Raw genomic sequence first — 14088 nt, forward strand, 5'->3', positions numbered from 1 at the left:
TCAGATTGTTTCCATTTTTCTTTTTCCTGCCCAAAGAAGAAACACTGTCTTTGAGGTTAGTGGGAAAAATAATGTCTAAATATTAAATGTGATGGTTGTAAGGCTGGCTACCATAGAGTAAACTTTGGGTCAAAACAAAGAGCTTGGAAATAGATGCAGATGGTCATATTCTTCCCGACCCCAACTTCTCACTAGTCATGTGATTTGGGGGTGAGTTTTTCTAATGAGTAAAAGCAGTCCTGATGTACTCTGAAGGGTTGCTGTTAGGAACAGCCTGGCAACGTATGTGAAGGGCCTGAAATACTTTTAAGTGCATGCTGAGTGGTAATTCCGACGACGGCTCAGGGACCAAAGATGAAATGAAAGATGGTTTTGTTTGGCAGAGATCAGGGCAAAAGGTGCAGAGGGACTGGTTTTTCACTTTCTTTGTCAGTCACATCTTCTTACCATTTTTCAGCCCCTTGGTCTTTACCTTTAATGAGGAGCATATAGGTATGGCATTGTTTAAAGAAAACCGTATTTTTGTGATGGCGGGTGTAGAAATGAACTATGCCCCTTCCCCAACTGTGTTAAATAAAAATTATTTTTTTCATTTGAAGACCCTCAAATCGAATTGTTACAGATGATCTCATTATAGATCTCATTACATTAGCCCAATTTTGAAGTTATGATACATATGTGACACAGAGCCGTCTTCACAAAGAGATAACACTTAATAATGGATTTAAAAAGCAATTCTCAACAACAACAACAAAATAAATAAAAAGCAATTCTCACCACCAGTGCTGCCATAACGGGGCCGTGGATGATGTAAAGCAGATGGGTTTCCACACTCAGCCAGCAGCTGAAAAAAAGGAGGAGGGGGAATATATAAATATGAATGCATCTTTTTTACAAATATGTTCACTTAAAAACCACCAAAATACTTACTTGTCATTGAAGTACAGCGCCCTAGTAATCGCATGGATAGTGGTTGGCACCAGTGGGAACCCTAAAAATGAGAAAAAGCAGAAATCACGCCTGATTTCTTGGTCATAAGCCACAACCATGATTCCATGGAAAACGGTAGTTTATTTTCAAAAACTGTGGCAAATTTTAATATCTCTGTCAACATACTTCCCTGACATTTTTACACAAACTATTTTTGGCCAAACCAGATAAAAAGCTCTTGTTTAGAACATCATGTGCTTTCAGAGTTTCATTAAGAGCATCCGATAATTGAAAGCCTTTTACAAATTACCCAGGATGGTAGTAGGTACCTTATTACTCTCGCTATGACCATTATACCACTGTTTCGTCTGTGGTGATGACAACGATGATGATGATGACGGTGACTATTAGTTGAGACCAGAAAGCTCTTCACTGCATGTGAACTGAACTTTGTTATAGAGAGGAGTTGGGTCACCACGGAGGGAAATGACCTGGGACAGCTTGTGGAGACAACAGGCTGACTGCTCTGAAAGCCTGGTGATGTTCATTGTATTGTTTGTAGGCTTTTTGTTTTCCTGTTTGTATCACGTGCATTGGTCCTGTTTTCTTTCCTTAAGAATACTTCAGGGTGCAACTGCGTTCCCTACCCTCTGTAAGTTCTGCCTGCAGAGCCTCTACTAAGGCAGCTAGCCATCCACTTCCCTGACCAAACTCCAAGTGCTCGTAAAAAGCAACTTTGAATTTATAAACGGAATGACAGGGGTCGTTACCGGCAATGCATTCTGTCCCTCTTTTTAATCATTTTTCATTCTATAAGTGTCATCTAGAATAACGTTGTGATTCTTGTAAAATGATTTTTTTTCTCAGATGTACCCCAGCCCAACAGAATACTGCTTGATTTGGTTGAGACATTTGTAGAAAGAGCTTTTAAAATTATCATCAGATTAAGAAATGTATCTCAGAAGTGAGTTAGATCTCCACACTTTTATTTTCTGTGAATTATGCAAAAAGAGAATGCCTCAGAATATTGAGTTTTCACCTGAGAACAACCTCAGCTTCTTAACCCATGAAGCATATAATTCAATAGGGCCAGTGATTAAATGCTTGGCCTGAGAGAATTTTGAGTTAGACTCTTCACACAAAACATAATTGTGTTTTAGTCACAGCAGTTTTAACGTATCATTTCCCCACTTGGGTTTTAGAAACAGAAATTATTTTTTTTTTCTCTCGATTTATTCTGAAACATACATTTTAGAATTAGACAGCAGAAGAAGCATATGGAGATCTCACTCTCACCTCATCATTTTATAGAGAGGAAGATGTGTTCCTTAACGTACAGAGGAGTGCAGGCCCTGTATCTGCTCATTTCCAGTGCTCTTTGCCTTGCTCTAGCCACAATCCCTCTTTTGATGCAGTTTGTTTCCCCTTCCTCTTCCTCTCATCCCCCAGGCCCCAAGAGCCAGGCCTTCCTGTCACTGAGTTTGGGGAGGGTAAAAATAATCCCTTCTCCCTAGGATTCTTTTTCTGGGAGGAGAGTACTAGATAAATTCTGTGTGTTTGTTATAAAAGTCCATGGGGGTAATTTCCTTCTTTGATTTATAACAAGAGGGGAAACAGCAAGCTGAAGAATCAATCTGGAGAGGGTTGTAAAATAAATGATTTTTTCTGAGAACTAAACTTCACTATTTGAAGTTGCCTCTGTTTGAGAGAAATCAACTAGTAAGTGGCCCATGCAGAATTGTAAAGGGAGTAACTATTGAAAGAAGCATTCTTTCACTTTCTGTTGGGGAGAATTGTACCACTGGATACTTTTCTCCCAGAGGGTGATGTTTCTCATGTCCCTTATAATTTTTAGGATCTGTCCCAGATCCTGAAGCAGGTAATATTATTCACAGCTGAAGTGAATGGTTGGGATGGACATCACCTGCAAACAAAGTTAGGTCTCAGGACATAGCTTTCTTGGGCCAAATCTTCTGCTGTCCCACTTTTAGACTCTTTTCAAAGCACAGGTTATGCCTTATTTCATGGCACTGTAAAATTTAGGACCTATCATACTTTTTAGGTGTGAAAATAATTTCAAAAGGACAATAAATACATTATCCAGTAGAAATTTTTTCTTCTTCTCTGCTCCATTAAATTCTTTAAAGATTCTGTGACACTATTTTTCTTGAGGAGTTATTTCGGTTGTACTTTTAGCTGTTTTCCTCCCACCCAAAGATAATGCTTGCCCAAAGTTCTAAGACAGAACTGTTGCTTCAAAACACATCATCGTGGCTGTCTCTCAGTTTTGTTCTCAGACATGGTAAAGAGTTTAGTGGAATTTTGCAGCATCTGTGCGCACGCATGTGTGTGTAGGGGTGGAGAAAGATAGATTTAGGTCTGGCCTCCTAAAAACTAATTACAGGTTAGAACTACATTGGTTGACTATCTGTCTTTCCAAACATCTGTCTAGGGGGAAGTGCAAACCCTCATTCTTTAAAGTTTATGATTCCATGCTTACCTTACTGAGTGCAATGTTCCTTAGGAGCCCACTTCAATCATACTGATAAAGTTTTAAGTCTTTTCTGATTAAGAAAGGTTAAGGTATCATAAATATCTTTACTTATTTTTATTGCCTTCTTTTTGATACAGCTGAGCAGCTCGTTCCTCTTCCCCTTTGAATTGTTCATGTGTGTTAAGCAAATGTCTTCCTCGAACTATCTATGATGATGTCAAAAGTTTTATAACTAATTCACAATGCATCAGAACAGACAGTAGTTACAAATTGTTCCTTCCAGGGTGCCCTCATCTCTGCTGAATGTCACAGGCAAGAATAAATTTATAGCCTTTTCCTCCATGGAAGATTTTCCAAGTATGGCAGATAGATGTTTTTGAATAGTCAAAACCAGTATAAGAAATATGCCATAGATTCTATTTTAAAGGAAATAAGTAAAACACATCAGACAGAATGGGGTGTGGTGTGTGTGTGTGTGTGGCAGGCCAGGGGTGGGATGTTATTTTCAGGTCTTCAGTTGGAAGGCATCTGACTAGCACCAATCATTACTATTGTGATGATCAGAATTACTACTGGGGGCATTGAACTGTATTCAGTTGATTCCCGGTATGATTAGCTTTGGAGGACTAGAAATCTCTGACAAGGTACGTATGAGGCTGAGAAGGTCAGGGAAAGGTAAGATCAGCCTCTTGTGGAAGACTGCAGCTAAAAGAAAACAATAATAAAAGGCCATTTTGATCTTTGTATTCTGACCTGTTTTTAGGATGAGGAAGAGCAAGAGAACCTAGCACTGGATGTGACACTGGCAGGACAGTGACAAGACTGCTTTCTAATCTCGCCAGATGGTTAAGGTAACAGAATGAGGGGGTCATGGGGGAACAGTGGTGAGGTGGTTTGGGGTGTATTCTAGATGGGCTGTCCAGTTCACAAAGACCCCTCTCCCATTCTTTCTGGATGGGTCACCCATCTCCAGACATGTCTGCACTATGTGATAATATCCCTCTCAAAGTCCTTGGCCATGATTCATTGAACCATGGCTGGCCTCCTGACTTCAGCTGGACCAGATTCTTTTGTCCTGCTATTCAGAATTGGGACTTAAAGACAAGCATCTAGTCTTTTTATGTACCTGGAACAGAAAATTGTGAGCTCAGGAAAATTTGGGGTAGCCTGTATTGACCATTAGGATTGGGGAAGCAGAGACCCTGTGATCTATGGTCTGTAGAGAAAGAGAAGGGTTAAAACAGATGCTTAGGGGGAAAAAAAAAGACAGAGACAAAAGATAGCAGGAGAGTGCTCCTGGCTTTCTAGTCCCAGAGTACAGCCCTTGTAGTAAACTTGGCAGCATTTCAGCCCTTGACTTCCAAGAGATACTCTAGATTCTGATAATTTCTCTCTTCTTCGTTAGAGAATCTTATTCTCTGTTACTTGCAACCAAAGAGACATAGCATCCTCAGTTCATTGATGACACAATCCAAATATCTGCCCCACTAACCCACTATTATAGATCTGTCCTATTGGTTTTGGGTCATGTTTTCTGTTAAAGTCTGTATATACCTGTTAGGGAGGGTCTTATGGAAACAAATATCGCATAGGGCCAGTCCTGGTATAGACTGTGAAAGACTTTAGGTCACTGACATGACTTCCCAGACATATTTCTATACAGTTGGTGACAATGCCTGTTGAGTAGGGGTTTAAATACAAAGGTTGATGTTTTCAGAAAGCCTTTGGATTATCTTCTCTCCTCATTAACTTTCCTCTCCTATCAATATTTTTAGGGGCTCTGTAAAATGTTGCATTAAAGAGCAGGCTTAATTGAGGGTAATCCACAGCTTCTGCTCCAAAGGCCGTTGTCACCCTATCAATGGAGAACAAGGGCAAGCCTTTGGCTCTACAATCAGGATCCTCCTCTGGTTTGGGAGGCTCACAGGATATGTCTGTTTTTGATAAGGCAGCATGCTTTTTTTGTCCCAGATCTTTTTCCCTCTCCCTGCTTCACTACCTACCTAGTTTCCTTCCATCAGAGTGAGCTAGACTTTAGCATCCCCTGGGTGAAGGGGAGAAATTCTAGAGTGGCCCCATCTACCTCAACACCCTACCTTAGTCAATCCGTACAGAAGCAGCCATGGTTTAAGCAGCCAACCACAGGCTTTTCAAAGTCATTGCCATTCACTATGGTGTCAGGTAGGCTCCACCTGGAGTCCCAGGAGGTTATTTATGTCTATTGTTCAGTGGGATTCTACCTCCTGACCTTTCACTGGAGGAGTCGTGCTGATGGATTACTAGGAAGGAATGTTTTTAAGGGAGGGAAGTGGAGCCTAGATAGAGGAGATACAGAATTCAAAATGTGAAACTCTCCTTTGCTCTACAAACAGGTGATAAATAAAACTGAAGGGAGGGTCTAATCAGATCTCTCCGTCAGGGCACATTTGTCCATCTGGTAGCGGAGAAACGCATAATCACACCCCTCCTTCTCTGCACGGACTCCCATGCTGATCACAATCCATAGGAACTTGTTAAAGGGCTTCTACCAAGCTCTCTTGGAGACTGAACTCTTGCTCTCACCTGTGTCCCATCATTCTTCACAAGACCTAGGCCCCTAATCATTTTCTGAGACCAAGACTAGAAGGAGACTGTAAATATGCAGACAGAGGTGAAGGTGGCTCAAAACTCAGCTGGGAAAATACATACCCCAGCCCAAGAGATAGTACCACCGCAGGTGCTGTTCCTCAGTGAACACGGCCACCACGATGAGTGTGTGCAGATAGATTCCTTCACAGAGCATCCAGAAATAGTTGCATGCCATCATGTACTGGTGAAAGAAATGCAGAATCTTGCAGCTCAGCTGTCAGAAAGAAATGGAGAAAGTCAGTGGAAGATATTGGCAAGGATGTAACAGTGAACAGAGAGTAAATGTGAAAACGAGCCAAAGCATTTGCAGTCAGCCAGCGAGGGAGTTTCCCCAAGCCATCTGTGGACACGTGCCACCCTCTGTACCCACAAATCAGAATGACAGTGCATAGAGCATTAGTATTACAGGTAAACAGCCATCTAGGGCAATGGAAGACTTGTCCTCAAAATGTTCTCTTCCTGTTACATTCTGGTGACTTCTATAGACTAGACAGGTTGATTTCCCTGCAATGTTTCTGAGGCCCATAATTTTTGAGAGCATCCAAGGATTTTTCACATGACTTTTATGGCCCTTTTTCTGTGGCCAATGAGGCGAATAACCCAGAAATTGTTAATGATGCTCCTAAAGTTCATTGATCTGTCGGTGACGTCTTGTTAACCATACAGAGGAGAGGACCAAGTGATACATTTCTCATATATGAGGCAGGAGTTAGGCTGAACCCAACTGATGTGAGTGATTTTGTTTTCATAGGGGAGGCTTAGCTTCTATATTGGGATCTAAATGTTTGGTGCACAGAGATTAGGAATAGCATCCTTGTTTAGTACTCAATGCAGGTGTAGGAACCACATCTCTGGGGAAATCAGATCAGCTACATATTGTTGTCCGTAGAGAAATAATCATTGCTTAAACTGCATAACTGAATACCCTAAATTATTTTGTAGTCACTTTTAGAATAGGGCTTCTCGTCTTGGTACTACAGATATTTTGGACTGGATGATCTGTCGTTGTTGTGAGGTGCTGTCCTGTGCATTGTTGGGTATTTAGAAGTATTCCTACCTCTGTCCATTAGACACCAGTAGCAGCCCCAACCCATTCATGAAATCAAAAATGTCTCCAGACATTACCAAATATACTCTGGGGAGCAAAATATTCCTGCCTGAAGATCAGTACCCTAGGGTATTTAGCTGTGCTTAACTCTCTCTAACAACACTGACAACAACATTTACTAATCAAGACGTGAAGTATTAGAGATGATTATTTGCATTATTATTTTACCAACTGCCCTGCTTTATGTTATGTTGCTCCCTATTGCATTTTGAATCTGACTGATTTCAGGCTTTCTTTTTCACAAAGTAGGAGAGCCATAACATGACCTTCAGTGCTGTACTAACCTTTTCAGGACTGCACATTTCTATTTAATGCATAGCAGTAATAATTTATTTACTGAGAATCCAATGTGCTCAGTCCTTTTGGGACTCATAGAACATAGGGAAAAGCCAGCTGGGTCCATAAGAAGGCAAATATTGCATTTTCAGAGACAGAAGCAACTTCTGATTCTGACCAAAGTGGAACAGTAGTGCAGAGAATTCAAAATATCAGGTAATCCAAAATAATTTATATTTGGCTTAGGAAGGCACTGACTTTTTTCCCCCATCTGAATACTTTCCTGGTTGGAATTATTTGATTTAATTTTATATTAGTTTGCATTTGCTAAGAAAATACTTGCTAGGTGCACATGAACTCAAACATATAAGTGAAATAAGAAATTCAGTTGATACTCTGCATTCATTCTGAAGACTACTCTTCCTTGAAAGCCCTATACCTTCTGGGTCAAGAATCCCAGTGTAGATGCTTAGGTGGCTGCCACTTGTAGAGGACGGGATAGGAAGAAGATAAAGATGATAGCCCTGTGCAAATATGTGGCTATTTGTCATCCAGAGCAGTCTGGCTTCATGTTTTATATATAGTCAATTCTCATTATTTTCAGTAGTTATGTTCTACAAAGTTACTGCAAAAACTGAATTAGCAAATACTGAGCCATTGCTCCTAGGGAAAATACAGGGTTAGGTTCCTATAAGCCTCTGGTCAAAATATTTTCATCCACCAATCAATATGTAACTTTTATTTGTTTCTGTTTAAAGATACCTTATTAATATATATTGTTGATTTATTAACACTGAACTCATGGCTAACAATACTATAACTTCTGCCTGAGGGAAACGTATCTAACATATCTATTTTTTCTGTAAGGTACATCATAGCCCACTTGTGCTTAGGAATATGACAGCTCTTAGACATTGTGCTTGGGGGCTATTTTAAGCAATTATATCACCAAAAAAAAAAAAAACCACAAAAATGTGAGGAACAGGGCATTAAGTAGACCATGAAAAGGACATTTACACTCTGAGAGATGAAATAAGAAGACAGAGTGTTGCCTTGCTCAACCTCAACTGGGAATGTGTACATCAAGTGACTCAGTGTTTTTTGCTACTCTGTGCATATCTGTGAATGACCATGAAAGCACCGAGAATATGGATTTTGGACTTACAAATAAATTTTAGCAAGTAGGCAAATTTGCAATATGGAATCTGTGAATAATGAGGATCAATTGTATTTGGGTTCAGGGTAAGATACTTTTTGAGGAAAAATGGCTCAAAAGTTCACAAAAGTTCTGAAAATAACCAGTCTGTTAGTTTTTTCCCAATATATCATGGACATAATTAGATACATCTAGATCAGGATGATTATTAAAATTTTTATAAAATTGGTCACCACTTAGATCAGTGGTTCATAACTAGGGCTGTTTGTCAGTATCACCTGGGGAACACACAAAATACATGGAACCAGACCTCATCTCCCTTGTGTATTTTCAAAATATTTTAGGAGTTTCTAATGTAGGTTCCTAGTGAAGAGTCACGTGCCTGAGATATTTAAGGTCATTCAGTTGCATTCAACAAACATTTATGGAGCACCTACTGTGAGCCAGGAACTGTACTAACTCTGTGAATATCAAGATGAATAAGGTATAGTCATATAATCTCTGACTTGATTACAACCTTTCCCTCAAGGATAGAGTAAACCAGGTATTCAACAGAGAGACAAGGCCTCTTGCCTAAGGTTAGTCCTTCCCATCATTCTGGGATGGTTTTCTGCTTAGCAGCATGAGGTAATAAGAGATTAACTCTGAGATCAAATAAGCTTAAATAGCTTTTTGACTATTCTTCTAGGAAGCAGTCATAATACTGTAATTTTGTTTAGAGTAATGATTTCCAAATTGCAAGAAATAATCTATATTCAAATATAACTAGATCACTCCCAAGTAAAACAACAAATGCTCCAAGCCAAAAATATACGGAATTTGTGAATTATGCTCTATTTTATTTTCTTCATTAATATAGGCAACAAAGAGATAATTCTACTGGGAATTATCGATATGTATCCTAAGAAGTAAAAGCAATGATATCCACTTTGGCTTCAGATGAATTTTATCACCATTTAGTGTCTTCATTATCTGTTTGTATTTCAATAAAACAAAATTTGTTGAGCAATAATGTCACTTAGCAAGAGAAGAGATCCTGTAGTTTTCTTGATTGGGTATACTCATTAGACAAATCTATGGTTTCCATCAAATGGCATGAAGAGCTTTTATAGTAATTTGATTAAAAATGGAATTATAGAGCAAAGATTTTGTTTAGTCTAATGAATTAAGTCAACCTCAAAATCCTGTAGAATATTGATGTTCAGTTGTGGATTTTATTCCGATTATATCTCCCAACCACACATAAGAAAATTCTTCTCATCTGTATAGCATGGAAACTATTGTGTGTCAATGTGTTTAAGAACCATTCAATGGGGTGCACTTGGGTGGCTCAGTTGGTTAAGCATCTGACTCTTGGTTTCAGCTCAGGTCATGATCTCAGGATCATGGGATTAAGCCCTGCATCAGGCTCTATGCTCAGCTTAGAGTCTCTTTGGGACTCTCTCTCTCCCTCCCTCTGCCCCTACCCCTGCTCATTCTCTCCCTCCCTCTCTTTCTCTCTCTCTCAAATAAATAAATAAATCTTAAACAAAAACAAAAACAAAAACTATTCAATGGGGGAAAGAATGCCTCCATATGAAAATTGCTTTGGAATTTTTTGGGTTTTTAGAAAAGACCAACCTTAGAACAGGTGGTCAGTGTTTTGAGGTGTTCCTCTGTTGTGCTGGGGACAAGGGAAGGATTTTGGGATGAGAAGTAGAAAGGAAATCAGCACAGATCTATGGAAGCAATGCAGGCAACAGTAGGTCACAACATATATCCTACCTTTCAGCCATTGAAGAATCTACCATGAACCATTCTTGGTACCATTTGCCCTATGGGTATGTCTAAAAGGTCTAAAAGGGAGCTAGGGAATACCATCTTGCCTCCCAGAACTCATTCCACCATCTTCATAATGTCTGAAATGCCACATGATTTCATTTCTTTAGCTTAAGACTGTTTTCCTTATTAAAATGCCATATCTCTGGAAAGGATTACACATTTAATCCTATCATTCACAAAAACCTCAGAGTGGAAGGACTGGAGAAATGAAAGGGAATGGGGATGGAGGACCATAGGAAACACAGATATGGAATGTGGCATAACAAATACTTATTAACCTTGTACTGGAAGCAGGCGTTAGTCTGGAAGATTAAAGCTGTCAAACATTGACTGTACTCCCAAGAAACTTAGAGTCTTGAAGGCCCTGAGAAGTGCTGCCAAAGGTGAGCTTTCCCCATTGGAGACCTTTGGCAAGGGCCAAGGCAGCGCATACTTCATCACATAGTACGTTTTGTATGTGACCAAAAACTCTTCTCTTTTACAAAAAATACTTGCAATTTCTCCCTTTCATTGGTAAAATGGAATATCAGGTGAATAGGTTCAGCTTCTATATTAATTCTGTCAAGTCAAAGCTGCCAGGTTTGTCATGTTTTAAAGCAGAAAGTTTGCTCTGGGTTCAGAGTGATTTCCAGTGATTAAGCATGATTATTTATGTTTCCCTGAAGCTTCTAAAAATGTTTTCTCATCAGCTCATTTTAGCACAGAAGGAAGAGTGCAAAGTTATATTTATTTGAGCCAGGGAAGATGAATCGATAGGTCAATCTCTACATAGTTTGCTCGAAGGAAAAGATATTTTTAAAAACCCCGAATAATAAAGACTTCTGGTCTCCATTGGTTAAATTTACCAGGGTAATTTCTTGTTACATTTTACTTAATGGACATTTAGATTCCATATGGAGTGAACATGTAATTGCTGTTAAATATGTGTTTGCCTGACCATCTTTTTGTCTCTGCTGTTTCTCCTATCGCGACCCTCAGAGTTTAAACCCAATAATATTTATACAGAAGGTGAGCAGTAGATGCTAATTAAGTCTAAATGAATATGGCTTTGGGTAGTGTTTATAATGCTGTTCACTGAAAATAATTTTATTTTATTATTTTTTTAAAAGATTTTATTTATTTATTTGACAGAGATAGAGACAGCCAGCGAGAGAGGGAACACAAGCAGGGGGAGTGGGAGAGGAAGAAGCAGGCTCCTAGCAGAGGAGCCTGATGTGGGGCTCAATCCCATAACGCCGGGATCACGCCCTGAGCCGAAGGCAGATGCTTAACCGCTGTGCCACCCAGGTGCCCCCCACTGAAAATATTTTAACACCTAATTTGATTATTTCTCAAGAACCCGAACAAGAGCTGCTTAATCAAGATTTGACAGATAAATTCCAGGGTCTTTTTTCCTAACAGACCTATGGTTCTTGCAAATGTCTGAAGGGGTCAGACTACTGGCACCAATAAAAAAACTTACAGTGCCGGGCAGGATCCCTGGCAGGGGGGCCCTCCTGAGTCTCTGCCATGTTCTTCTAAGTTTTGGTATCTTTAGAAGGTAGCATTCCCAAGGTCAACAGTTCACCGTCATTTATACCCTGTAGCCCTGCTAAAGCAGCTCCTTCTCTTTGCACAGAGGTCTTCAAACTGGGCATACAAATTCATCTTTCCGAAAATACTTCCAATCTTCATGATTTGCAGTTTATCTTAATACATTCCCAGTCTTGAGATAATGATTAAATAACATATTTAAAAATATAGTCACCTATAAACCTGGGGTAGTTTAATTTTGATAATACATCTGCTTTTTACTCTGTCACAATGGTTCACATTTTTAAATTATTTACACTGCATGCAAATCATACAGAACTTTTCAAGGCCTTTGAGCTTATTACATGTAAAATTCATAATCACTTTTTTTTTTCTCATAAAGGAGAGATGCAAGACTTATTTATCAGCTGAATTCAATTGCATGTGACAGGAAGATGGATGCTCCCCATTGAAGTACTATTTATATATGCAATTGAAACATTTTTCTACAATGGCCATCTTTATATGAGGCCTATTTAAAAGTATGTCTTTTGCTGCTTCCCTTATCATTTCAATTAAAAGAAAACAAGCTTTTGTCTGAGTCAAATATACTTAGTATCTCTTCTCCCCACCCCATCATTCCAAACAGCACTTCTTTAGAAAACAGAAAATCAAGAGCACACATGCTCTTAAACGATTGAAAAAGGTCCTACTCTATGGGGCCCTTCATCAGTCTGCCCCCTATTTGTGAGAAGGAATTTTGATTTCGGGCTCATTTTAAAGTATTCTTATTGGAGAGGGTTTTCATAATTAGCTTTTGGTTTTACGTGAAAAAGTTTACAAGTGTTCCCTTTCTCTGTGATACGATGGGGAATGTGTGTTTATTTCTCATTCATTGTAAACACTATTGAACCCAGTTATAAGACCAAAACAAAATGGGAGATACTAGATCAGAGACAAGGGATGCTGAGAAGAGTTTTATTTCCCTTACTTAATTATTTGAGGTTGTGAACTGTGTCTGGAGACATGTTATAGGAGAATGAGGTATCTGAATATTTTGGTATATAACCAAAAGAAGGTAAATTATTTTACATTTTTAGAGTCAAGGACTTACTTTTTTCATCTTTTCTATTGCTTTTCTTTCCTTCTAAAATAGTATCAGTTTTACAATGTTTCCAAAAAGACTTAGCAAAAAATTAGTGATGTTATTTATCACTGCCATTTTCTCCCTTTTGTAAGTGGTCCCTTATCATTCTGGAAACTATTTGAAAGCAAGGAACTCATCATTCCCAACAGAGAAAGTTGCCCAGAAAAACAACCCAAAGTATCCTCAAACTTCTGTGTGCATAAGCATTTCTGTATAAGGAATGTATATTGTACTTGATAGATGATTTAAGGGATTTCTGGAGGACAATTTTGATTATTCGAGAATTTTATTTTTATATGCAAATGTTAACACCCATCACCCTTAGTATCATACAACTCCACAATACTGTTTCTCTCTTTAGGCCTTCATTTTAAGGAGAATAATTTGTAAATTTATAAGCAAAACTTTATATTATTTATTTTTTAAAAGATTTTTGTGTATTTGAGAGAGAGAGAAAGAGTGCATGTCCACATGGAGGGGAGGGGCAGAGGGAGGAAACAGACTCCCCGCTGAGCAAGGAGCCTGACGTACAACTCGATCCCAGGACCCAGGATCATGACCTGAGCCGAAGGCAGACACTTAACCGACTGAACCACCCAGGCGCCCCAAAACTTTATATTCTTTAAATCAACTTCTTTATTAGGTGACTGATTATTTCATGCTGTTAGGAATGTTATCTGTTTCCCCAACATATCAACCATTGAATTGTATTCCAAATGTGCAGAGTTCAGAGGGAGAAATGAGAATGTTTCTCTGGAATGTGATATATTTATTTCAAAGGTAGCTTACATCTGGCCTGGTGCTTCATACCCTCAAATTTCAGGTTTCAGTGAAGATCTTCACCTTCTTGTTTTCATCCTAGGTTTTTCCTATCACATGTCTGCTTTTCAGACTAGCATTTACCTTGCTCTAGTCACAGGAGTGTAATTTTCTTTTCGGAGGTGTTTTTATTTCTAAATGATATTTCTAAATCCTCAAGGTCTCTTTATCTTCCTATGAGGGAGATTTGTGATTAC

General features: G+C 39.0%; 1 protein-coding gene and 1 long non-coding RNA gene across 2 annotated transcripts in view; one reads left to right on the plus strand and one right to left on the minus strand.

Annotated features, from left to right (window-relative positions):
* Positions 1 to 14088, plus strand: part of LOC125281116 (uncharacterized) — a 190068-nt gene that overhangs the window by 19106 nt on the left and 156874 nt on the right. The window contains exon 2 of the long non-coding RNA XR_007188189.2: positions 4188 to 4275. This is a non-coding gene — a long non-coding RNA (uncharacterized LOC125281116). The remainder of the gene's footprint in view (positions 1 to 4187; positions 4276 to 14088) is intronic.
* CALCR (calcitonin receptor) overlaps positions 1 to 14088 on the minus strand; it is a 63567-nt gene that overhangs the window by 15029 nt on the left and 34450 nt on the right. The window contains exons 7-9 of the mRNA XM_048213109.2: positions 6113 to 6266; positions 931 to 991; positions 778 to 844 (exon numbers count right to left, since the gene is read on the minus strand). Coding sequence (XP_048069066.1) covers positions 778 to 844; positions 931 to 991; positions 6113 to 6266 — 282 coding nt within the window. The remainder of the gene's footprint in view (positions 1 to 777; positions 845 to 930; positions 992 to 6112; positions 6267 to 14088) is intronic.

Source organism: Ursus arctos, unplaced genomic scaffold (genome assembly GCF_023065955.2).
Source record: "Ursus arctos isolate Adak ecotype North America unplaced genomic scaffold, UrsArc2.0 scaffold_3, whole genome shotgun sequence".
NCBI classification, from domain to species: Eukaryota; Metazoa; Chordata; class Mammalia; order Carnivora; family Ursidae; genus Ursus; species Ursus arctos.